This window comes from Mastigoproctus giganteus, chromosome 1 (assembly GCF_048544385.1).
Source record: "Mastigoproctus giganteus isolate SK-2022 chromosome 1, ASM4854438v1, whole genome shotgun sequence".
Taxonomy (NCBI): Eukaryota; Metazoa; Arthropoda; class Arachnida; order Uropygi; family Thelyphonidae; genus Mastigoproctus; species Mastigoproctus giganteus.
In genome coordinates this window covers 198113593-198141406 of record NC_143575.1, presented here as the reverse complement: position 1 = coordinate 198141406, position 27814 = coordinate 198113593, and the positions used below count along the sequence as shown (strand labels likewise).

Sequence of the window (27814 nt, the reverse complement as noted above, 5' to 3'; positions counted from 1 at the left end):
TACATCTCAATCAGATCACCTCGTAGGTGAAGAGCCTCCAGATGCTGCAATTTTCAGAACTTGAGCCTTTCTTGATAAGAGCACCCCTTTGTTCCCCTCACCCTTCCTAAATTAGGCCTCAAAACTTGTATGTAGTAATTAAGGTGTGGCCTGACCATTGCCTTATACAAAGAGATAATCACCTCCTAATATCTGCTAGCAAAATTCCTGTAGATCATTGACAAGAACCCATGACCTGCTCTGGCAGCTTATCTGCACTGTCAGAAAACTTTGTATCTGACTGCACAATCACCCTCAGGTCTTTTTCATTCTCCATTACCTTCAGTGTAGTACCACCACACAGTTGGTACGTTTCTCTGGGCTTACTGTAACCCATATGCAGTACTTCCCACTTCTCAGCCCATCTGCCCAACTTTTCTAGACCCTGTTGCAGTAGCATACTGTCATTAAAAACCCTGTCAACCTTTGTGTCATCTGCAAACCTTAACATTAAGACTGATATACATTAATCAATATCATTGATAAATATACAAAATAACAATGGGCCCAACACTGAACCCTGGGGGACTCCATAATAACATTAGTCAACGAAAAGCAGTGGACATTGATTACCACTCTTCTCCCCCTCAACCATCCTTTTATCCATTGTAACAACTTGCTCTTAATGCCATACTGCTCCTATTTGTACAGTAGTCTTCCATGTGCAATAGTATCAAAAGCTTTCCTAAAATCCATGCATATGATATCAAAATTATAATTTTGCATCCAGTTCCTTTGTGATGACATCATAGTATCCAATCAAATCGATCAGACAAGACTTCCCCTTAACAAACCCATGCTGTGTCTGAATTATTAACTGCAGTCTTGTTTGATGATCCTGCAATGCTTCTTTAACTAGTGATTCCATTATTTTCCCCAAAGCAGAAGTTAAACTAACAGGTCTGTAATTACTTGTGTCACCGTTTGATCCCCCTTTGTGAATTGGAGATACATTTGCACATCTCCAGTCTGTCAGACCTCCCCTGAGTCCAAATAGGCTCTCATAATTATGGCTAAGGATTTGCTTACTTCCTTTGTCACCTCCTTTAATATAACTGGATAGATCTCATCCACCTCAGGTGCCTATCTAATGTTCAACTTCGACAATTTCTCCTTTCCTTTCAGTTATTACAAAATCATTTAGCTCCCTGTTAGAGTTTAATAAGCCTCTGTCCTCCACTTCCCTACAGAATTCTCATGTGTGAATGTAGATGCAAAATACTCATTCAGTTTGTCAGCTATCTGAGCAGGATCATCAACAGTCAAATCATTGATATGAAGTGGACCAATCTGATTCATCCAGTGGTGAGCTATGGTGGGCTCGCATGGGTTTGCGAGAGCCCATTGTTATTATTTTTTTTGAAAATTTGCGAGCCCATCATTGAGATGATCTTTTATTTTACAAATGAAATCCTAAATGCAATTATTGAGTATTCACAGTCGAAAAACTACGGTGGGGCCATTCCCACCATTAAAATGCTGGGAATGGTCCCAGCATTTTAATGGTGCAATCGATCGGTTTTTATTTTAAAATTGCTTCATTTTTGATTTAATTACAGTCAGACCCATGTTTAACGAACTTCTTTATAGCGAATTTTTTTGATTCCCCTTGGCAATTACATTTAAAATAGCTTCTGCTGAACGAAGAAAATTTCCATGTAACAAACGGATTAGGAGAGACAACTTTGTGTGCATTATTCTCACCTCTGGCCTTTAGGCAATTTAAAAAGTGTGAATTAAGGGTGAAAGGGATTACAGTTTCACAATGTTAGTGGTGTCTGTAAAACCTACAGAGAAGTAAGATATGTTACTATTCTGTAGTAAAACCTATGCAGTCACATAACGAGAAGTCGCACTATTCAATATGCTTTCCATAGCCAGTCAGAGGATTAAGAAAATTCTCGACATGGATTATAGCCTCTGGTCAACCTGTTGCGGTTCCCCTTTACTCCGACAAATGGGCATATGCTTTTCGGAGAAGTGAGTGATCCATGCCTTCCAGTAAATTTCTCCTGTCTATGTTTACATGGTCACAGTAGCTGCATATCCATGTGATTCCGACATATTGCACTGTATTCAAAGAACTAGTGAGAGTAGCAACGTAGGGGGCAGGATCGAGGCAACTAAGACATTATATAAACTTTACGAAGATGAAATGTTGGCAGATTTTGAAACTTTGTTGAGCCTTTCACTGTGTAGAAAATATTCTAAAATATAATGGCATACGGACAATAATTAAAAAAAAAAAAAAAAACTATATCACCAATCTCCAAAAAACTAGCACGAATTAAGGATGATTGCTAAAGAACTTGATGTGGAAACCATAAAGATTGGTTGATTGGTTGTGTGTTCGGGCCACAATGAGCAGCTTGTAGCTTGCGGACGGCAATTGTGGGTTGGAGAAATTATCCCACTTTGTGCAAACATTTTGAATCAGAGTTAAATATTCCGGATTATTAAATCGACTTTTAAATTTGTAATTTCTTAACGATTTAGTAGTAATGATCAACGGCGTGCAGGAGCTCTCTTACCTTTCAGAAGCTTTACAGAATCACAATGGTAAAAGAATATAAATTAATTATTTGAACTATCAATGCTATTGCTAATTTGAAAAATTCTGAAGGAAATTATGAAGCTAAAATTGAGAGCATGTTGAAGTGAAAAGAATTTGAAGGAATCAAAATTGAAAGAGTAAAAAATTTACATTGTAACAAGTAATTAAATGCACTATTTTATCCTTAAAGGATAAGTTATTAATGCAACAGGGTGATTTTAAATTAAAAAAAAAGAATGCGAAAGAACTTTCATCTCGGTGGCAAGACGGTGAAAACCGAATAAGAAATTTAAGTTTTCTGATAAAATATGAAATAAAAATTAATGATTTTAAAGATTTTGTCGAAGACAGTTTATCTTTAAAATTGAGCGAAATTACCTTTTCAATTAAGAAAGCCAGAAAATATCTTTGAAACCATTGCGATTAGCAGTGCTGAAGCTGAGTGAACTTTCAGTGTAATGAATAATATTGTGACAATTAAACACGTTGCAGATTATGGCGAACATACATCTAAATGGAAAACCATTGCTTCAATTTGATCTGGATCGTTACGTCAAATCATTTCTCTGTAATCATCACCCAACTATTGAGCAAAGCAGATCGACAAGAAATATTAATAAAGAAGTAAATTCTATATGGCAATTTTTAGAATAAATTTTTGTTGAATATTTGTGAAATAATTTTTTTTCATTTAATCTGTGATTTTTTTGTGTACTTTTTCTAGAAAGTTTTGTTTTTATATTGTGGAATATTTTGTGATAGTTTTTGTTATTTGTAATATGGAAAATATTTCATGTTATTTTTTATTCACAATATTAAAATTTATTATGAAAAAATGTATTCATTACATATTTCCCTAGTTGTTAAAAAAAAAAAAAAAGACGAATAAAAAAGTTGCACGTGTGCCGAGCACGCGCGGTAGATGGTTTATGCAAAATATCCTTCGCGTTTCGTTTAGGTATTTTGATTTGCATATATTGATTACGAAATAAAAGAGCTTTTTTATTGTAAATATTTTATTGATCATTCACAGATTTTCATAATTTCTGGAAGACAAGATACGATGGATTTATGATAACTAAAGTAAGAGATGTATACTTGCGATTGCAACATATCTACTCTCTGTCTCTGTAAAATACATATCTGTCTCTGTAAAATAGCACCGATTGATGTACCGATCTTGTAGTTGAAGCGACATATGCAGCTGTTAGAGGCACCTAACAATGGAACATAACAAAAATGCGAGACAGAAAAAGAAATTGTTGACAAATATTTGTATTGTTGCAATCATACTGCAGTAGTAACTTCAGGAAGCATGATTGTGACGTCATACTATTGAAAAATTCTAAAAAGTTAGAACTCCAGACACTGTCATATCGAGTTATCATCGTAAAACGAGGCATGATGACCATGTTTTTAAGTTTTTGTTTTTTTTAGATAGACCTAGGAACGTTTTACGCAATCACTTATACGCATGGTTAAGGGGGTAATAAGCCACATCTGTCCCTGCTAAATCTGCCTCTGACTCAAGATATCATACCGGTCAGGAAAAAAAAGTCACACGCTCTAATCACACTATTAGTAGTGCGAGCGTGGGAACCGGCTCTGGCAGAAGCCACGGATGATGTCACGTCCGTGACCGATCAAATTTACACTGTAGAAAGTCGGAAAAACTGCGAGTCCATTGTTAAAATATTCACAGCTCACCACTGGATTCATCCCCTTCCTTCTAGAGTTGATATAAGTAGAGAATGTTTTGCTGTTTTTCTTTGCGTCCTTTGCCAAAGATTTCTTGTAATATGCCTTTGATTGCCTAACCTCCTTTGTGACTTGATTACAGACTAGCTTACATCTACCATAGGCTTCTGTGTTGCCTGATAAGCTATATATATCCTGTGCAGTTTTCTTCTCTGCCACGAGTCTCATTAGTTCTTCTGTCATCCACTTAGGCCTAAACCTTGAACAGTATTTTTATGTTGGTATGAAAAGCCTAGTAGCTTTCAAGATTAATTACTTGAATGCTTCCCAATGTTTATTCACATTTGTGAAGGTTTAAAAAGCTTGAAGAAATGCCTATGATGCTGAGGTGATGTCTATCAGGAATTTTTGTTGTTATAAAATATATGTCCTGACACGAATCTGTATAAAATCATTATTTTCACATATGTGAATTTTTAATTTTTTTTTCATGATGTTTACATTCTGATATGAGGAATAAATTTATTTTCAAGCATTTGGGGGTTGAGGGAAGTGTACAGTATGAGATATTTTTAATCGTTTGCGTCCTTGTATAATAATACACTACATATTGTTAAACAGTGTACCTCTATTTATAAATAAATATATGGCACTTATTTTATTTCAGAGGAGCGGAAGTGATTTGGCTTCCTATGCTGTTAAGCTCCTCACCCCAAAAAATAAACATGAAGGCAAGATCTGGCCTTGTTCATACTAACATGTCTATGAAAAAAAAAAATAATTTAAGATTCTTTCCATTTATTATGCTGCACCTCTGGACTGGCAGAGACATTTCTAAGCACAATAAGTTCTCTGATTCCCAGATAGGTATTGTTGGGCTGCATAAAAATTGCTGCTTTGTAACTGAAATAAGTATGTGAGAAGTAGTCATTATCTTTATACTGTATATGCATTCCAGAATGTCAAACACAGATCATTTTCATTTTACCCAATTGTTGTTTCTAGTGGCCCACAGAGAGTTGAACTTAATAAGCATGCAAATTCAATACAGGCACTCCCTGACTTACTTAAGGGTTGCATTCCACGGAACTCTATGCAAGTTGAATTTTACGTAAGTTGGAATTTCCCTAAAGGCTTATGCAGCACTCGAAACTATGCTTGCTGAATTTGATTGAAGCAAAAAAGAAATGTTCGACGAACATGTAAATAGAATTATTTATTCAATTTTTTTAATCTCATGCATAGGAAAAATTACAAAAGTGTGCAATTACAAAAATTTCAAAATTATAAAATTACAAAAAAAAGGGAAGAGACAGGCATAATGTCAGCAAGTTTTAACTTTTGAGCATCGTTGCCAGAACCTACGTCTCCAGCTGATAAGTATGCTGCTGCAGAGGTTGAGGGCTGTGGAAATTTAGAAGAGGTTTTTTCCAACATGTCACAAAATTTCTCTGCTGCTGCAGAATCGGTACTGGCTACTTCACTGACCACTTTAACGTTGTAGAAACCAGCACGATGCTTGAACTTATTAAATCACTCCTTGCTTGCCATGAACTTGGCTTGGGGTTTGCCGTACTTATCGTTAATATCTTCATAAATACTTCTTGCTTTTGCTTGAATGGCCATTAGATTCAGGGGCACTTGCTTCTGAATCTGATTTTCCATCCATATTATTAATAGTTTTTCCATCTTCGATATAGCACCCGAACGCTGTTTTGTGATCACTGTTGATCTTAAATGTGTTGATCCTATAACATGTTGTTTTATACATGCACTGTCCTTTAAAATAGTATTCCCTATTGAAGCAGTGAGACCTAATTCTCGTGCAATAGATGACAAACTTTGTCCTGCTTCGTACTTCTTTATCATTTTCATTTTCATTTCTAAATCACTTTTGTTTTGTTTCCTAGCACTGCCACCACTTGCATTTTCCATTGGCCCCTTTCCCTTCATCATTGTAATAAGTAAATAGGAATGAAGAGAAGATTCTGAAAATTTATTTGTTTTTTATATGATTGAAGATTTCAGTGAAGGGGAACATATTTCACTATAATAACGGAATAACTCACACAATTCCAGTTATCAGAATTATCGCAAATGAAATAAGATCGAGTTTCCTACCCATTTATAATAGGATTGCACTAACAGAAAAGCCCAATAAACCAGAATATGCAAATTGTTTTATGATTGTGACCTCAAGAAATGTTCTTCAGAAAAAAATCAACAAAGGTGTTCAAAATTAATTCTTATAACAGAACATATGATAATGAAAGGGTAGCACTCCATTATAAAAATGGCCTTTTAGAGAGATAAATAGCTTAAATAGTGAAAATTTCAACTTTTAGGTCTTGGAACGAATACAAAAAAAAAAAAAAAAAAAAACACTGTGTTATTGGGTTCAACACTGCAATGTTTTCACAACACCTCCATTTTTTCCCTATGGGATGCAAAATACGTTTCCACGATTTTTTTAGATTCACCGGCAGGCAAAAACTTATGTAAAGTCGAATTTACGGAAATCGATTATTATGTAAGTCGGGGTGTGCCTGTACTCTTGCACAATTTAATGCAGAGTTAATTGAGGAATACGAAGTTCACAAAATACACACCTGGCAGCGTTGCTCAGATTTCTCTCAAAATTCAAGTGGATGTAACTTGTTATTAAATGAGCAGTCACTGCAGGTTTCTTCAGCCAGAAGTTACAGACCAAAGAAAACTAGAAAAGTTTTCATCCACTTCTTGATGATATTAATCATAGGGAAGGGTCTTCTTCTACATAATTTTAATTGCATTAACATAATGACTTTGATTCAGTCAACTAAGTGTTGCACTGTAGCTTTTCTTAGTCAGTTAACTAATATAGTTGAGTAGCATGGGATAACAATTTAAATAAAAAATAAACAAAAAAATAAATAAATAAAATAAAAATACTTTTATAGTTAACTGATTTATATGTGAAAACTGCATTCTTCCATCTAAAACTGACTATTTGTAATTCATAGAGAAATTTTCAATATAACCTGTACTTTCAGTTGGGAAACAAATACCAAGCTGGAACAGTATTTGTAATTTGCAAAAAAAAATTTAAACTTAACCACATGCCAGATTTTTTTTACCTTTCTCAATTTTTTTAAAAAGTGATATCAGCCATTCTCGAAAGCCAGGAATAGGGGACAGTGTAGAAAACTTGTCAATGTGAGGGTATTCTGCTTGAACTTCTTTTACAACTCTTTTGATTAACTGGTTACCCAATTCAATACCATGAAGACCTATAAATAAAGATTCAAAACTGAAATATATTGTATTAAATTAACTTAAAGTTAAAATATTAACGTATTTGTTTTAAAGTTTATGATAAAGTGTATCCCCAAACCTAAATCCTGAATGTCGTTTTCTAACTATACTGAAAGACTAGTCGACAGTACAAGCTTGAGGCTTCATTTTATGCAAGACAGTGCTTTGAAACCCTACCCAGTATTAAAAATAGTAAAAACATTTATCATCATTAAACTGACCCTGCTGGTAGATAAACTGAGAATCTTTTTATTTAAGTTCAGTTCATTAATGTACATTAGCATTAGCAAGGGCACATGATGCAAGAAAGCAAGCTTATATAGCATCAGCCAAACCCCCCCCTTCACATTTCACCCATCCACTCGCTCCAAATGTTTGTCTAGTTCTGCCTTGAATCTGTTTAAGCTATCAACTTCTACAACGACAGATGGAAGTTTGTTCCTGCAATCAACCACCTGCTGACTAAAGGCAAATTGTTTTCCTCAATTTGAATTTATGCCCTCTCAGGCGATTATTCTGAGCAAGAGGAAGAATCCCATCAGCATTGAGCATGCTCAAACCATTCAAGGCTTTATACACCTCAATCAGATCACCTTGGAGGTGCCTAGTCTCCAGACAGTGTAATATGAAACTTAAGCCCTTCTTCGTAAGAGCAACAGTTTGTTCCATTCACCAATCTTGTTGCCCTTCTCTGTACTCATTCCAACAGCTCTACATCGTTCTTAAAATGAGGCCTCCAGACCTGTATACCATACTCAAGGTGTGGCCTGATCATTGTATTATGCAAGGGAATAATCACCTCCTTATCCCTGCTAGAAATATCCCTGTATATCATTGACAAGACACCATGAGCTACTCTTGCAGACTGTCTGCACTGCTCAGAAAACTTCATATCTGCCTGCACAATTATCCCCCTAGGTCCTTTTTACTCTCTACCACTGTCAGTGTAGTACCCCACAGTTGATACATTACTCTGGGTTACTGTTTCCCATATGCAGTACTTTACATTTGTCAAAGTTAAACTTCAGTTGCCACCTCTCAGCCCATTTGCTCAACTTTTCTAGATCCTTTATTAGTGTCATTAACAACCCTGCTGACCTTTGTATCGTCTGTAAACTTCGACATTAAGCCTGATATACCATCATCAATATCATTAATGAATACAGAAAACAACAATGGACCCAACACTGAACCCTGGGGGACTCCACTAATAACATTAGTCCATGAAGAGCAGTGTCCATTGATTACCACTCTCTGTCCTTTCCCTTTCAACCATCCCTTTATCCATAGCAGCAATTTGCCTCCAATGCCACACTACTCTAATTTGTGCAGCAGTCTTCCATGTGCAATAGTATCAAAAGCCTTTAGAAGATCCAAATATATGATATCAAAATTATTCTTTGCATCCGGTTCCTTTGTGACTACATCATAGTATCCAATCAAATTGGTCAGACAAGACTTCCCCTTAACAAACCCATGCTGTGTCTGAGTTATAACTGAAGTCTTGTCTAGATGGTCCTGCAATGCTTCTTTAACCGGTGCTTCCATTAATTTCCCTGGAACAGAAGTTAAACTAACAGGTCTGTAATTATCTGTGTCTCCCTTTGATCCTTCTTTGTGGATTGGGGTCACATTTGCACATTTCCAGTCCGTGGGTACCTCCCCTGAGTGGAAGGAAGCTCTCATAATTATGGTTAAGGGTTTGCTTACTTCCTTTGCTGCCTCCTTTAATATAACTGGATAGATTCCATCCACCCCAGGTGCCTTTCTTATGTTTATCTTCAACAATTTCTCCTCCACTTTACTCTCAGTTATTACAAGATTATCTAGCTTACTGCCAGAATTTAATACACCTCTGGCATTCCCCTCCCTGAATAACTCCTCATGTGTGAATGTAGATGCAAAATATTCATTTAATTTGTTAGCTACCTTAGCAGGATCATCAACAGTTGAACCATCGATATCAAGTGGACCAATCTGATTCATCTCCTTCCTTCTAGAGTTAACATAAGTAAAGAATTCTTTGTTGTTTTTCTTTGCATCCTTTACCAAATATTTCTCGTAATCTGCCTAACCTTCTTTGTGACCTGGTTACAGACCAGCTTATATCTGCTGATCGAGCTAGCCGGGTGGGTATAGCGCCTGACTGGCAACCCAAAGGTCGCGGGTTCGAATCCCGCCTCGAGCTTGGATCAAAGTACTGCAAAAACCTTGGGAGGTGAATTATGGCCACAGAAGCCAATGCGCCAATAACTACCAAAAAAAAAAAAAAAAAAAAAAAAAAAGCTTATATCTATCATAGTCTTCTCTGCCACATGTCCAATTTGTTCATCTGACATCCATTTAGTCCTAAATCTTGAACAATATTTCTTAGTTGGTATGAAAAGTCTAGTAGCTTCCAAGATTATTTAATTGAATGCTTCCCATTTTGAATTTGCTGTTGCTAACATCATCAGTTGGTCCCACCATATAGAATTTAAATACTGTCTCAGACCACCGTAGTCACCTTTACGAAAGCGAAAACCCTTCCTTTTACCCCTGATGGTAGTTACCTCTTTGAGTAAATCCCACTTCAGCACTCTGTGATCACTGCCACCTAGTGGTTCCTTTTTCGGCAGATTCATAATGCATGAAGAATCACTACTGATAATCCGATCAAGAGTATTACTCCCTCTAGTTGCCTTCCGAACATGCTGCTGTAGAAAACAATCATCCAATAAATCCACAAAAGCCTTGCTAGTGTATAAGTGACCAACCCACAAATTCCAGTCAATATCTGGGAAATTAAAATCCCCCATTATAAGACACTCTGATTTACTGGCCCACTCTATTTCTCTGCTCATTGCTCATTATACCCACACAATTGCTCATTATACTCATCAGATTCATTAGGCCTATAACACACACCTACTTTCATTTTTCCTTTCCCAGTGCTTATGTCACACCAAACAGACTCAACATTGCATTGTCCACCAACATCGACTGGATGCACTTCCTTAGATTTTACGTGTTTCTTAACTAACAGCATAACCCCTCCTCCCTTCCTGTCTTGTCTATCCTTTCTGTACACATTGTACTCCCCAAATTCGAATTCTACACTTCTTATGTCTTTGTGACACCATGTCACTGATATCCCAACAATATCTACCTTTGATGTCTTGACTAGCACTTCCAGCTCATTGAATTTATTAACTATACTCCTAGCATTGGTGGACATGCAAGTATACATGCACTTGCTTTTACTGTGTTTGTGTGTGTAACTCAGAAAAAGATTGGACCAACAGCATAACCTAAGTGACTTGGTACCATATTGTTGCAAGTATCACATACACCACTGCTCTGTTGTGATGTTCATACACAACAGAGTCTACGTGCTGAGAATGGTTCAACAACCAGAAAACATCCAGCCAAACAGCAGTCCTATAGCTAGATATAGCAAGAGGTTGATGGAGGATGAAAATGTGTAGTTTAACAGAGCGGCCATAATTTGCCAAATGGCAGTGTAGTACAAGAGTGGGCTAAGTAAAGAAAGCCAATGCAAGAACCATGGGAAACTTTGGAAACTTTATCAGGCAAACTCATTTCCCACTATCGCAGTTTCTCCTTGCATTTTCGGTAAACAGATGGTGCATGTTATCAGTAATGACAGTAGAAGTCGATAATGATGTATTGATTAGTTTTTTTCCCATTAACAAAAGCAGATTATAGGAGTTCGTGAGTGGGCTGAAATTTACTTACAGGTACACCCTCCAGACTGCCTTAGTCTTAGGGTTTTTAACCCCCCCACCCCTTCCTGCTGTTTTAAAATAGGAAAACAACTTCTATTGCCACTACTGATAACATGCACCATCTATAGAAGTCATTTTCCTATTTTAAAACAGTGGGAAGGTGGGATAAACACCCCAAGACTGAGGCAGTCTGTAGGGTGTACCCATAAATAAATTTCAGCCACCAATAATCTGCTTTTAATAAAGAGAAAAAACTGATCAATATATGATTGCCTTCCACTAACACTACTGATAACATGCACCATCTGTTTACTGAGAATGCAGGAAAAAACTGTGGTAGCGGGAAACAAGTTTGCCTGGTAAGTTTTCCAGAAGTTTCCCAAGGTTCTCATGTTGGCTTTCTTTACCTTTGCCCAAGAGTGATATGCAAAGGAATATATCTGAACAAACAATGAACTGGAAATTGTCAGTTCATTGTGTGTTCAGTGGGTCTGTCTGCTGACAGACCCACTGGGTTCCATTGTTGACAGCTAAAAATAAGCGGCTATGGGTATGTTGTATGCATGTATATCTGAGGGATTTGCATGTCAATGTGGTGAAGCATATTCATCACATTGACACTATGCAAATATATTCAGGTATATTATATATTGGTATCATGTTTTGTTGTTGTTATTTGGTTTTTAGGAGCATTAGCAACTAAGGCCATATTGGTCCAGGGATATGCGGTGGTCATTCCCTGACCTTTCCGCATCCTCCGTATTTGGTGGTCACGGGCTCGAATCCTGGTCTAATCAAGAAGCGTGTGCTATGCACTACTGCTCCTGCCCACCTGGCTACGGAGGTGCCATCATGTTTTGCATTGTGTTGTTTGTGTTATGTGAGTGGCCCTCTTAGTAACCAAGAAGTGATGATTACTAGGAAAGGAAAGTTGCTTTGATTCCCAACTCTGCTGAGAGGTGAGCCATCCACTCTTTAGAAGTTCATTCTTGGCTTTTATCAGTCAGCCCATAAGGTTTAAGAAGGCAAGCCCTGGTAAAAAGTAGTGAAGGAAATGGGGGAGTGAGAGTCAGGGAGGGAGAAAGATGACAACAGATAATGGGAAAGAGGCAGAAAGTTTCCTTCAAAAAAGAATTTCCCATCATGCTCTAGTTTGCAGTAGAGTTATCCCACCTCTAGGAAACCATGGGTCAGTCATGTATAGACTTAACAATTTGGGAAGGTCAGCCTAGTCTGTAAGATGACCAAATAGTTAAGAATGATCCTTGAAACTGCTTGTAAGAGAAAACAAGATCATTCAGAATGATTAAGAGTGACATGACTAGCATGTACCCACTTACTCATAATCACACAGTTACTTAAAAGGGGGGGGGGAGAACTGATTTTCCTTACCTCACCAGTACAACAACCAGAGTTACATGTGGAGAAAGGGGTTTGCATAATGTCAATATGTCACTACACTTGTTGTTATTTGGTTTTTAGGAGCATTAGCAACTAAGGCCATATTGCTCCGAGAATATGCGGTGGTCATTCCCTGACCTTTCCACATCCTCCGTATTTGGTGGTGATGGACTCGAACCCCGGTCTAATCAAGAAGCGTGTGGTACACACTGCTGCTCCTTCCCACCTGGCTACGGAGGCACCAGAGTTCCTTGTGAAAGGAAACGGGTCAGAATGCAAAGATAGCATTCTGACCTGTACATGCTGAACCCAGACCAGGGCCATACTTAACTTCTCAGGGCCCAAGGCACTAAGCTCTTTTGGGGCCACCTTTTAGGATACCAGTCCAAAAAAAAAACTTGCATATATAAATATTATCAAAAATTTTGTTACAAAAATATTATAAAAACATCTACATCTTGTTTGTTGGCAGTAAATAATAGCAAGTACATTATAAAATAGCAAGGCAATAGCTAAATTATGAGTTCATACAGTTTGTGCATAAATATTTTTTCTTGGCTTTGCCTTGGCAAAAATATCTATTAAATCATCATAATTAATGCTGTTTACTAGTTTATATTCAATAAATAACAATGACAAATTACTCATTTTATCTTGAATTAAACTATTCCTCAAACAGTTTTTTACTCGTTTGAGAACAGAAAATGACCATTCCCCACTTCCGTTTGTCACAGGCATTGTGAGAAATATTTTCAGAATTGTTTCAACATTCAGAAATGTCGATCTAAATCTATCATTAATAATATTGTATACAGGCATACCTCGAATAACGAATAGGATGCGCTCCACGAAATTACTTCGTTAAGCGAAACTTCGTTTTCAGAGGTAAAAATACTATGGCCAGAATAGGGATACGTTCCTACGTAAAGAAAATGAAAAGCTTTTTTTTCGAACAAAGAAAAGTTTTATTAAATAAACAGTCAACTTACATACAAAGTGAAATCACATTTTAAAATACGAGTCTAAAGTTGTTGTTTATGCTCTTTTTCTCTTTCATTTAACAATTGCCTATACGGAGTTATTGCATTTAACACTGATCGCTTAACAATAACACTTCTTCCTAAATCAGGATCATTTTCACTAAAAAAATTTAAAACGTTTTCAATGTCGTTTAAGCACCTTTTTAAATCTTTGGTTGTTAACACTTTTTCGGCAGGAACTTCTTTAACCTCGTCTTCATTATCTTTGTCTTCGTTGCTAACAAGGTTTTCTAAATCTTCCACTGAAAAACCATCATCTTCTGCATTCAGTAAATTTCTAACATCCTCTTCATCGATATTTTCGAAACCTATTGATTGAGCCATCTGGATAACTTCATTTCTAATTTCTTGGATGTTATTTTCTTCTTCTAGTACAACTTCTGGCCATATTTTGCGCCAAACTCCATTTAAGCATTTCTTAGTGATTTCTTTCCAAGAACTATCAATGTTTTCAATTGTGTTTTTAATGGTGTAGTTTTTCCAAAAAGTTTTAACTGTCATTTCCTCTTTATCCTCTAGTTCAGTTAAACTGCTTAATGTTCGATGCAGATAATAAGCTTTAAATGATGCTATTACTCCCTGATCCAATGGTTGAATCAGGGAAGTTGTGTTTGCTGGAAGAAACACAACTTTGACAGGAATGCATGTGTCCAACGTGTTAAGATCAGTAGGATGTCCCGGAGCATTGTCTAACAACAAAAGAGCTTTTTCTTCAAAGTTGTTTTTTTTGACAATACCGTTTTACTTCAGCACAAAAGTGGTTAACAAACCAATCAGTAAATAACTCCTTGGTAACCCACGCTTTTCTATTTGCTTTCCATATTACAGGTAAATTCATTTTTATGTTACCTTTTAACGCCCTCGGATTTTCTGAATGGTAAACTAATAACAATTTTAATTTATAATCGCCAGAGGCATTTGATCCAAAGAGTAACGTTAAATGGTCTTTGGCTGCTTTGAACCCAGCAGCTGATTTTTCTTCAATAGAAATGAAGCTTTTTGTTGGTAGCCGTTTCCAGAACAAACCGCTTTCGTCAACATTGAACACCAAATTTGGAAAATTTTGACGTTCAATGATTTCCTTTAGTTTTCTGGAAACTTATTTGCAGCTTCTCCTGTTAATTTTACACTATGAATCCTGGCCCGTTTTTTAAATTTCTCGAACCAACCACGAGAAGCCCCAAAGGTTTCCGTAATTTCTTCAGTTTGTTTAGATTTCAGGTGATTGAACTGGAATATATTTTTTTTTATGTTAAATGGGGCTTGAAATTGCCGACTTCGTTATATCGAAGCTTCGTTATCAGAGGTAACGTTAACCGAGGTATGCCTGTATATATACTCAATATTAGAAAAATTTTCTTTTTTGGCATAGCAGCTGCTGTTATGATTAATGCCTTTTTAAATATTAATATATCATTGTTTTAATTACTGCTTTATTTAATTTGTTGTTTATTGACAATTTCAGATTTTTAATTCAATGAGATAGTAGCAGCTTAAAAGTAATATAACTGATAATGATTCAATATAAAAAATTAATATTTGAATCAATTCATGTTTTAAGAGTGAGAAAACAAAAAGCTTTCAATAAAAGAAACATATGCTACAGTCAATAGATAGCGAAACTTTGCATAGATTTGATATTTAAATTTTCTGTTACAACAGAATCAAAATTTATTAAACTACAACACTACTTTCAGAGAGATAGATACATACCTATATTTACTTCAGTGTGTGTACTCCTATGTATCACACTTTTACTTTGCACATCAACAATTAAACTAAATGTTACAGTTTTCTGGTCTCAGCTTATATAGATTCTCAAATCCATGGGTGGTCCAATTAAAACAGTTTCTGCAGAGCGAATAAAATTTCCATATAACGAATGAATTTCAAGAGAAATTCACTGCTGCTGTAGAAAGCACGAATTAAGAGCTAAAAGGAGTAACATTCTGCAATTTATAGTTTGTAATACATTTACAACCACCCTCTCACATACTATACCGAGAAGTCACACTGGCCATTGCTTTCTTGTGTTCATAGCCAGTGGAAACGATTACAGCATATTCTCGATGCGGATAATATATTTTTCGAGACGGGGAATATATTTTGTAAAACGGATAGGTGGAACAGGACCAGGGTATGTCTGCCAGGGGCAAAGGTTGATGACGTTGTAGAGCGGATATCATCTTTCAAGGGCACAAAAGGTGATATAGTTGTACACGTTGGCACTAATGATATTAAGGGTAGGAGACCGGCGGAATTACTCAACAAGTACAGGTCACTGTTGAAAAAAAGCCGTGAAATAGGATTGAATTTGAAAGTGTCTGCAATTCTGCCCAGACACGATAGGAGGGAGTATATGATGAGAGCCTTGTCGATCAATTCGGCCCTGGAAAGATTGTGCAAGGCTCAAGGGGTAGAATTTTTTTCAGCCTGGACTGTACTTGTTAACAGGAGAGATTGCTTCTACAGGGATGGGATACACTTAAATAGAAAGGGTGCAAGAATATTTGCTGATGCTATCGAGGCAGTGTTAGGTGGGTCGGAAAACTGCTAGTTTGGGGGGATACAAAGACTAATAGTTTAACAGTAACCGCAGGCAGAGGTGAAGGTGATTCTTGCACAACTTCTATTAGAATAAGAAGCGACCTGGAGCGAGGGGTGTTGGGGGTTTCAGGGACGGATGGCAGTCATCATGGAATAGTTGGGTATATGGGATGTGTTAGGGTAACAAGGAATAGGCATAGGAGCATGTATGCTTGCATGTATACCAATGCTAGAAGTATAGTAAATAAATTTGATGAATTTGAAGTGTTGGTCAAGACATCAAAGGCGGATATTGTTGGGATAGCAGAGACGTGGTGTCACAAAGATATAAGGAATGCAGAACTGGAATTTGGGGAGTACAATGTGTACAGAAAGGATAGACAGGACAGAAAGGGAGGGGGTGTTATGCTGTTAATTAAGAAAAACATAAAATCAAAGGAAGTGCACCCAGTTAATATAGATGAACAGTGCTCTGTTGAGTCAGTTTGGTGTGAGATAAGCACTGCGAAAGGAAAAATAAGAGTAGGAGTGTGTTATAGGCCTAATGACTTGAATGAGTACAATGAACAATTGTACAGAGAAATAGAGTGGGCCAGTAAATCAGAATGTCTTATAATGGGGGATTTTAACTTCCCAGATATTGACTGGAACTTGTGGGTTGGTCACTCACACACTAGTCAGACTTTTGTGGAGTCATTGAATGATTGTTTTCTGCAGCAGCATGTTCGAGAGGCAACCAGAGAAAGTAACACTCTTGATCTGGTTATCAGCAGTGATCATTCGTGTATTAAGAATTTGCAGATAAAGGAACCACTAGGTGGCAGTGATCACAGTGTGCTGAAGTGGGATTTACTCAAAGAGGTAACTACCGTCAAAGGTAAAGGAAAGGGTTTTTGCTTCCGTAAAGGGGAGTACAGTGGTCTCAGACAGTTTTTAAATTCTGTACAGTGGGATCAACTGACGATGTTACAAACAGTAAATTCTAAGTGGGAAGCATTCAAAGAATTAATCGTGGAAGCTACTAGACTTTATATACTTATTAAGAAATATCGTTCAAGGTTTAGGCCTAAATGGTTATCAAATGAACTAATGAGACTCGTGACAGAGAAGAAAAATGCATGGGATGCATATAAATTATCAGGTGACGCAGAAGCCTGTGGCAGATATAAGCTAGTCTGTAATCAGGTCACAAAGGAGGTTCGGCAGGCGAAGGCGGATTACGAGAAATCTTTGGCAAAAGATGCTAAGAAAAACAGCAAGGATTTCTTTATTTATATAAACTCTAAAAGGAAGGGGATGAATATGATTGGTCCACTTGACATCGATGGTTCGACTGTTGATGATCCTGCTCAGATAGCAAACAAACTGAATGAGTATTTTGCATCTACATTCACACGTGAGGAATTATTACAATTTGAAAATGGAAGAAGGTTATCAAATTGTAGCAGTGTGCTTAATGATTTTGTAATAACTGAGAGCAAAGTGGAGGAGAAATTGTTGAAGTTAAACATAAAAAAGGCACCAGGGGTGGATGGGATCTATCCAGTTATTTTAAAGGAGGCGGCAAAGCAACTAAGCAAACCCTTAGCCATAATTATGAGAGCATCCTTGGACTCAGGGGAGGTTCCCACGGACTGGAGATGTGCAAATGTGTTCCCAATTCACAAAGGTGGATCGAAGGGTGACACGAGTAATTACAGACCAGTTAGTTTAACTACTGTTCCGGGTAAAATAATGGAGTCGCTGGTTAAAGATGCATTGCAGGATCATCTAGACAAGACTGCAGCAATAATTCAAACACAGCATGGGTTTGTTAAGGGAAAGTCTTGTCTGACAAATTTGATTGGTTATTATGATGTGGTCACAAAGGAACTGGATGCAAAAAATAATTTTGATATCATATACTTGGATTTCAGGAAAGCTTTTGACACTGTTGCGCATGGAAGACTACTGTACAAATTGGAGCAGAATGGTATTAAGGGTAAGTTGCTACAATGGATAAAAGGATGGTTAAGTGGGAGAAGACAGAGGGTGGTAATCAATGGGTGCTGCTCTTCGTGGACTAATGTTATTAGTGGAGTCCCACAGGGTTCGGTGTTGGGTCCACTGTTGTTTTGTTTATTTATCAATGATATTGATGAAGGTATATCAGGCTTAATGTCGAAGTTTGCAGATGACACAAAGGTTGGCAGGGTTGTTAATGACAGTAATGGCAGTGTGCTACTGCAACAGGATCTAGATAAATTGGGCAGATGGGCTAAGAAGTGGCAACTGAAGTTCAACCTTGACAAATGCAAAGTACTGCATATGGGTAGAAGTAACCCCAGAGAAACGTACCAACTGTGTGGTACTACACTTAAGGTGGTAGAAAATGAAAAAGACCTGGGAGTAATTGTGCAGTCAGATATGAAGTTTTCTGAGCAGTGCAGACAGGCTGCTAGGGCGGGTCATGGGGTTTTGTCAATGATATATAGGAATTTTGCTAGCAGGGAAAAGGAGGTGATTGTCCCTCTGTATAAGGCAATGGTCAGGCCACGCCTTGAGTACTGCGTACAGGTCTGGAGGCCTCATTTTAGGAAGGATGTAGATTTGCTTGAGCGTGTACAGAGAAGAGCAACACGATTGGTGAGGGGAATGAAGGGATTCTCTTACCAAGAGAGGCTTAAGTTCTGCAAATTGCAGTGGCTGGAGACTAGGCACCTGCACGGTGATCTGATTGAGGTCTATAAGGCCTTGAATGGGTTGAGCACGCTGAATTCTGATGGGATCCTTCCACTTGTTCAGATTACCAACCTACGGGGACATAAGTTCAAATTAAGAAAGGACAGATGTAGAATAGATGTGCGGAAATTTGCCTTTAGCCAGCGGGTGGTTAATTGCTGGAACAAACTTCCATCTGTCGTTGTAGAAGTTGATAGGTTAAATAAATTTAAGGAGGAACTGGACAGGCATTTGGAGGGAATGGTGTGATTTTTTTTTTTTTTTTTTTTGGCTGATGCTGCATAAGCTCCTACACTTGCTTTCTTGCATCATGTGCCACTACTACTACTACTACTACTACACCATGGTCAGCCAGTGTCCTACTGTCTATTAGAGAATTAGGAGAGAGTGATTTTCCTTTATTCTGGAAATTAATCTTTTCTTTCAGAGAAATGAGTCATCCACACTTTCAGTAAATTTACCTGTCTCTGTTTACAATGTAAACATGGTAGGTACAAGTGAGCCATAGTTTAGATTAGGGTGTTAAAAAAAGAAACTGCTTTAAAATTTTCAGATTTCAGAGGCCCGAAGCTGGTGCTTCATGTGCCTATTTATAAGTATGGCCCCGACCCAGGCAATACAGTAGTAATAGCATACTGCAAAATGTTAAGAGCCCAGAGTGCCAGCACCTCATAGCTTTCACCACAGATGACTAGACATTTAAGGTTAGTTGCAAATTCCATCTTCTCTTGGCTATCACAATTCTAACCCACAAGGACATAAATTATTAATGGTGGGGCAAATGGATACAAAATCTGATCAGAGTTATAATATTGTTTTTCCTCTTACAATTGATTGTATTTTTCTTTCCCATTCATCCTGTCTTCCCAATCTATCCATATATCCTTCCATTATATTTATCCATTTCATGTAGGATCACAGCAGGTCTATTTACTAAGTTGTATTTGTCTTATCTTCTGGATCTACTTTGCTCTGTTGTATTCTTCGGATGTGGTCAACACTGGCATCATGTTCATGTTCTTGCTAACTAGTTATTTTCCTTCTCTTGTTAAAGATATTCGTTGCACCCGGCATGTCCAATATTACCTGATGGAAGCATTAAAAGTAATCATTATTATGACAGTTATTCATGGTTGAATATGTAGTCACCTGCATTACTGTTTGTTGTGTCTTGTATACCTCATACAGGGAGACAAGCACACAAGATATGAAACCATGATTTAGTATCTCCACAGCAATATTTCTGTGAGTCAGTGAATTCCACCTCAGAAAATTTTGCCTGAAGGAGCCATGCCTAGTCAATGTTTATTTGGATTTTAGCAAAGAATTTGACTCAGTTCCTCATGAATGTCCATAATCCAACCAAGACTTGCACCTCTGCTTTTTTTTGGGGATAGTGGTTCTACATGCTTTCATAGTTTTGACATTTGTTTAGTTTTGGGTTAAAATGATGGATCCAAGTTTCATTCATGTGACTAGACATGAAATGAACTCCTCTTGCTTTTCCTGGAACATCAACAACATTTCATGTGTACACTGTGCCTTTTCCTTCTGGTAAGAAGTCAGAAATCTGGGCACCCATCTAGCAGACACTTTACTCACATGCAACTGTTGATGGATGATGTTCTCCACAGACCCTACATTAATTTGGAGCTGGGCAGCTAGTTATTTGATGCTAATATGGCAATCTTTTAGGATTAATGCCTCAATTTTTGCAGCACTCTTCTGTTACAGCAATTACTAGACATCCTGGAATTTCTTCATCATGCACTGAAGTTCTTCCACATTTCAATTGTTTATACCAATGTGCAACAACTGTAACCTGAGCAGTCTTCTCCATAAACAGCGACCATTTCTTTGTGGATTGTTTTGGGTTGTTTTCACTTACAGAAAGAGGAAACGAATCACTGATCTGTATTTCACTTTATCAATCATGACACTTCACTTCATTTACCTCTGCAAATAAAAAAATGAATTGTCAGGTCCAAACAAAAATTTGTGTGGTTGCTATAGAGATCTCAAGGTATCAAACAAAAAAAATTTCAACTTTCTATCACAACCTACTTCTTGGTGAATACAAATCTTTTTTGAACCCCCCCCCCTTTGTAAATACAGAGCAAAATAGAGAAAATTAATCAGTAAAAGCATAATATCTGTTCAATACAAATGTAAAGATTTTTTATATAAATTAGCACTGTATTAAGACAGTTAATTACCTTTCTGAGTAGAGGTAATAGAATAAAAGACAGCAGCTTTTATCTTCATTGGGTCTTCTTGATAGTCATACTTTATATTACAGCTATTAATATCTCCTTCTGAGTGCATTCTCTGATTGGATACAATGCTCTGTAAATACATGAAATTAAGAGTTGCAAAATTTTACTGAAAGATGAAAAAGGCACTTTCAACTATATGTTGGTAATGTAATTTATTGCTGGTGAATTACATAGTAATTACACAAACACAGAATAAATGCCAGGAATAACTGCATTAAATTAACAAATAACACATTTCATTCATGAATAATACTGGTTTACTTCATCACTGACAAAATACTTTAAAACAAATTATAAACATTTAAATAACACTTACAAACAAACTAAAGAAACAAATCATAAGCTAACAACAAAATAAAAATAAAAGCACAAAGCATTATGAGATTACAGACAACTCACCTGAGTTATGTTGTAATGGTCACCTCTGGGTAAGAGGGGAGCTGTTGAAGACTGACTGCTACCCAGGTGGAGTGTGAAGCGTGTGTGTGTGTGTGTGTGTGTGTGTGTGTGTGTGTGTGTTATGGGTGTTTAATGGTGCATAAGCTACACTTGCTTGTTTGTTTGTTTGTTTGAGTTGCTTGTTTGTTTGTTATTTGGTTTTTAGGAGCATTAGCAACTAAGGCCATATTGCTCCGAGATATGCGGTGGTCATTCCCTGACCTTTCCGCATCCTCCGTATTTGGTGGTGACGGGCTCGAACCCCGGTCTAATCAAGAAGCGTGTGCTACGCACTGCTGCTCCTTCCCACCTGGCTACGGAGGCGCCGTATTGAGTTGCGAATAGTTTTGAATTGCCTCTGCGAACAAATCTAATATTGTTTCTTGAGCAATATCGTCACAGGATTCTTCACTCGTAGAATTACCTCCACTAGGAAAAAACTGAAAGTGTTTAATTTAAGCATTAATGATACTACGTCTACTTCAGATTCTACTTCAGATTCACTTAGTTCTCATAGATATTTCATATAATATGTAGGGATATTCGCATAAGAGTTTAGTAACTTCTCATCTTAAATTATAGTTTTATTCAATAAGGGTAATAAAGATTGCCAAATGACACTCTGCACATGCATATTACAACCAACTGAGATACAGTGTAGCCTTCTACAAGCTCTGCTTGGCAGCAAAGTGCCAAGGTGATTATTTCATCAAAATAATCACCCAGTTTGGTTCTTTTGCAAAGTACCAAACTGGGCAATTATTTTGTGTCCTGGCCTTAAGGGAACATTAGATTGACAACACCTGCTCTTTGGTTGTGAGATACCCTAACTTCTCATGCATTGAGTGAAAAAACCCTTGAAGGTTGGGCACTGGACACATGAATAGTCCTTGATTACTACGACCAGACTTAAAAATATATTTATTATTAAAAATCTAAAAAAAAATATATAATATAAATCTAAATAAACATCAGTTTAAAACATGTATTAAAATATTTAAAACACAATGGTTTAAAAGCACATTAAAATATAAAATCATAAAAACTAAAACACTCACACTTGGGAACTATCAGCATGAATAACATTGATTAAAAATATACATTAAAATATTTAAAATATGATGATTAAAAGTCAAAAAATAAAATCATAAAATCTAAAAACATTCAGACTCAGGAACTTCTATATGGCATCTGAGAGGCATCTGTATGGTGCCTTTAACACTTGCATGAGGGCAGTGAGTATAAATATGTGGAGGGGGGTTATCCCACCTCTGCAAAAACACAGGTTTCCTAGAGATGCAGAAGTGTATGTAAATTAAGTGATGAGACGAATGGATAAGAAATAAAGGAAAGGGGAAAGTCATTCACAACTTACTGGAAAGAGGGGGAGAGGAGAATGGGGAAGAGAAGACGAGAGATAACATTCATCCGACACTATGGTTTCAAAGATGGAATGTACTCATATACTATATTTCTGTTCAAAGTGTATCTGGTGTTACATATGTTGGCAGAATCCAACCAGTCATGAATCTTAAAATCTTGTGCACTATCAATAATTTCGACATCATCTGTCTGGAGGTCATGTCCTCCTGCCAATGGTGCACAGCTATCGCTGACTGAACAAAATCAGCATTCTTAATGGATATAACATGGTCCTTCAAGTGGTCCTCCAGATGACAGATAGCTCTGCTGATATGGCTTGCTATTTCACTATTGGACAACATTTCTGACAGTGAGCCTGGATGATTAGCAAACTCAGAGGAAGATTATGTTCTATGACAGCATTTCTAAAACTGTTGTCTGCAGACCACAGTTTTAGTAATGCATTTACCCATGGGAGGGCCATATAAATACTATAGGGGATCTGCAAATAATATTCAAAACTTCTTATATTTAAAAACTGAAAGAATTTACAGCATAGAAATAATTTTGTTAAGTTTGGAGGTTCACAAAATAATTTTTCAAGCTAAAAGAATATCCTTACATAAACATGTCCGTACATAAACATTCAGTACGTATGACAGTATCATTATCATTGTGAAATGCCACATACAATTTTGAATTCTTTTCTACATGATGCATGTTGTCATATTTGTTTGTGCTGTGCTTGTCTGATTACATCATGTTTCGAGTCATTTGAAACTGAAAAACCTTATCTACATGCAGAATACAAAGCAAACATGTTAGCTTTTCCAAAATTTACAATATGCGGAAAAATCTTGCATATATACATCTTCTGAAATTTTACATCATACCTCTTTGGCATCTTAATGAAGGATACTGTTAATTAGAGAAAAACAATGCTGTTTCCTTGAATTCTCCAAATACATCATGCAATGTCGATTACCACATTTGATGGACCTAATTTTTTAATGAAAATAAGCATAAACTTGCAGAATTTCAAAAAATTTCTGAATTTAATGTAGTTTCACCATTTTTTTTTTTTTTTTTTGAAAAAGTTGTTTGTTGTTGTTTGGTTTTTTAGGAGCATTAGCAACTAAGGCCATATTGCTCCGGGATATGCGGTGGTAATTCCCTGACCTTTCCACATCCTCCGTATTTGGTGGTGACGGGCTCGAACCCCGGTCTAATCAAGAAGTGTGTGCTACGCACTGCTACTCCTTCCCACCTGGCTATGGAGGTGCCTCTTTTTTTTTTTTTTTTTTTTGAAAAAGATGAAAGAAACTATGTTATGATGGCAGGACAGAGAAGGGTCAAACAGATGGATTCTTCATCATAAATCCGAAGGGCATACAGCTATGTATATGCGAAACAGGTCCTCTAACAGAACCCTAGGACCTTCCAGCATATCACTTCTGTGATATCAATATGCTTTTCTTACAGTTTCCAGTTTCAGACAGCTACAGCAGTTTCATGTTTCTACAGAGACATGATATACAGGTAACCCCCACTTAACGCTGATAATTCGTTCTGGAAAAACAGAGCGCTAAGTGAATCTGCACTAAGCGAGCGCCGCATTCCCATAAGGTAACATATGTATTTGTGAGTTGCGGTCAGTGTCATAGGATATTTCCTAATCAATAATAAACGGTAGTGAAAAGATGCACAAATGTCGGTCAAAATATTTAATATTCAAATATTTGTACATATAAAATATTCTGCATTACATACATATATAATTATGTGGTAACTACTTATGTATCAAAATTAAACTTATTGTTTTTCTGAATCTGTGCAGTTGGGTGTTGGGATTGCATTGTCATGCAGCATAATGGATCCATCTGTAAAAGTCCATGGCATTTTTGGTGAATCACAGTCTTCAGTTTCCCCAAAGTTTGGCAGTAATGTTCTTCATTAATGGTATCATTAATGAAGAGCATTAATGGCAATAATGTGCTTCTTTAAGCAGTCTTCATGGACCTCTTAATGAGGCCTTCATAAAGTCAATAAGTATAGTGATACTGAAAAATAGAGGCTATTACTTTCTTGGCTAACAGACTTATGAATTTTTTTTTTTTTATTGACGAGATGTAACGAGATGAATTTTGGTTTTTTTTGGGGAGGCAGGAGGACATTATGTATCCAAACTTCATTCTCTGTCACAATTCTGTTCAGGAACTAGTCGGCCTCTTCACTGTAATACTGAAGGCATAATCCCAATCTCATACTGCCTTGTGATTGTCTACTAACTGTTTTATATCCCATAAAATGAAGCATACATCTTACTGAAGCTGACTGTCATGCACAATTTCTTGAACGACTGACTTTGAAATCTACAGTTGTTCTGTGACTACATGATGATTGACAATTTTGCTTGTACTGGATATGCCGACCCTTCAGTGATAGCCATCCAATCATTCCTGAACTCCTAACACAAAAACATTTTCTGAGCAAACATAACCTTTTCTCCCTGCACTGACACACATTCATGGTACAATTTCACTACCCGTCTTCCCTTTGGTGACAAAAATCGAATAACAGAATGTACCTTTTCATCTGGAATCAATCTGTATCAGAGTAAAGCAGTTTTACTTTTGCAATTTGTTTGAACATATATAAAAAAAAAAAATCTGCAATGCAATCCATTGCATTTTGTAAACTGTGACTGCATAAGTTTAACATTCTTTTCTGTAGATTCAAATTTTTTAAGAAAAAATTCTTGAAAGTTCTGGATATCACCTCATAGTTCTAACATTGCTTTTACCTTCAAGCAATCTCATCTATTTTAGCACTGAAGTGTGTTCTCTTAATAAGTGTAAGCCTGTATGCAAGTGCAGTTTGATAGACAATATAATATTCTGGCACTGGATCAGCAGGACAATAATCCATTTTCCTAACACCACCACAACAGACAGCATTTAGGTGCCTCCGTAGCCAGGTGGGAAGGAGCAACAGTGCGTAGCACACGCTTCTTGATTAGACCGGGGTTCGAGCCTGTCACCACCAAATACGGAGGATGTGGGAAGGTCAGGGAATGACCACTGCACATCCCGAGCAATTTGGCCTTAGTTGCTAATGCTCTTAAAAACAAATAACAAACAGACAGCATTTCCAGTGTTTATCTTTCTTTTACCTTACTAGTTTTTCTCTGTTTTTGCCAGGTGAAAACATTTAGAGATGATCTTCACTAATGTCACAGATACCTATAGAGATGTCCCAGATGCATAAGATTGTAGATAAGGATGCCTTTGAAAGTTGTTAATATCACTTACTCATACATACTATTCATAATGAATTGGAAGTTTGCTTCTGTGCTTATATAATCAGAGTGATATGTAATAGATAAAAAAATAAAATAATAAAATAAAATAACACAGCAGAGCAGAATAAACAGATGGGAAATTCTTTAGTTTTTTTTTTTTTTTTTGTCTGGGGAGTACATTAGACAGAAGGTAAGAAACTAATACCTGTATAGAGGAAGATATATCTTCAGTAAGTGCCGTATGCAATACTACTATTGGCTCCTTTGGCATACTACTATGTGTAAATGCATAGCATCTTCTGTAACTTCCAACTCTGCGTTTCAGGTCCATCCAATTTCTCATTGGATGAACAGCTTCATATTCTGATATCTAAAATGAGAAAACAAAGCAATATAATAAGTATGAAATTAGGATTTTAGATTTATTAAAAATTTAGCCATTTGCATAGTTAAAATTTTCATGTTTCTAACAAATTCTCTACTGCACTCTTTTGGGCCTACTGGTTTTAAGCAGCCTATCAGACATTGTAACAGCTAACCAATAATTAAATTTTATTGAGTTTTATCATAAAATAGTGTAACAAGGAACATAACTGATAGAGTGAAAAATTCTAAAATTCCAACCAAGAAGACAAAACAAAATTCTGTTCACTAGATATTTAATTATTCTTCACATTTTTTAGTGGTGCACATTAAAAACAATAAACTTACTTTACAATAATTTTGTCTAATATATTAAATAGAAGGTAAGAAAATGATATCTATATAGAGGAAGATATCTCTTCAGTAGTGCCATAAAGGTAAAAAAGGTAAACTGCAGCCATTATTAACCCACGCAGGATGGAAGCCTCCTCAACAATTCACACTGAGGGAAATGGACCATAATCTGCCACGCTGGTCCAGTGGGGGGGGGTTGGCAGATCGACCGTATTTAGCAGTCAGGGGCTTGAACCCCAGTCTACTCAAAGAGCGTGTGCTATTGCACTCCTGCTCCTGACCACTCAGTAACGGAATACTAAATACACTGATTAAAAAGCGATGATATTATGACTTTCTGGAGGGAGGTAGGAGTGAGTGTGATATACTTCATTAATTAATATAATTTACCTCTGCATAAATAAATAAATATCCGTTCATTAGGCTAGAAGAGTTTACATCAGCTCTCAATGATACATAAAAAAAAAATCATGAAAGTCGCTTTATCGGACCTACCTCTCCCAAGCTTGAAGTGATGGGTGAGGCAGAGAGTGGTGCCATTCGGTGTTACTCCCATAACTACCACTCAACACTGGACGTCAAAGCTAAATAGGTCCACCTCCATAGCTGGGTATCTAGTTTTCTCTCTGACCGCTCACTGCAGATGATGGCAGATGGCTCTCTGTCTTCTAACTTCTCTGTTAATGTTGGCGTTCCCC

The 27814-nt window shown here is 36.8% G+C and overlaps 1 protein-coding gene across 2 annotated transcripts in view; it reads right to left on the bottom strand.

The window, feature by feature from the left end:
* LOC150091434 (malonyl-CoA decarboxylase, mitochondrial-like) overlaps window positions 1-27814 on the bottom strand; it is a 118251-nt gene that overhangs the window by 23089 nt on the left and 67348 nt on the right. For both annotated transcript variants that reach the window (XM_090383896.1, XM_090383904.1), the window contains exons 6-8: window positions 26605-26769; window positions 21239-21368; window positions 7408-7560 (exon numbers count right to left, since the gene is read on the bottom strand). In XM_090383896.1, coding sequence (XP_090240022.1) covers window positions 7408-7560; window positions 21239-21368; window positions 26605-26769 — 448 coding nt within the window. The remainder of the gene's footprint in view (window positions 1-7407; window positions 7561-21238; window positions 21369-26604; window positions 26770-27814) is intronic.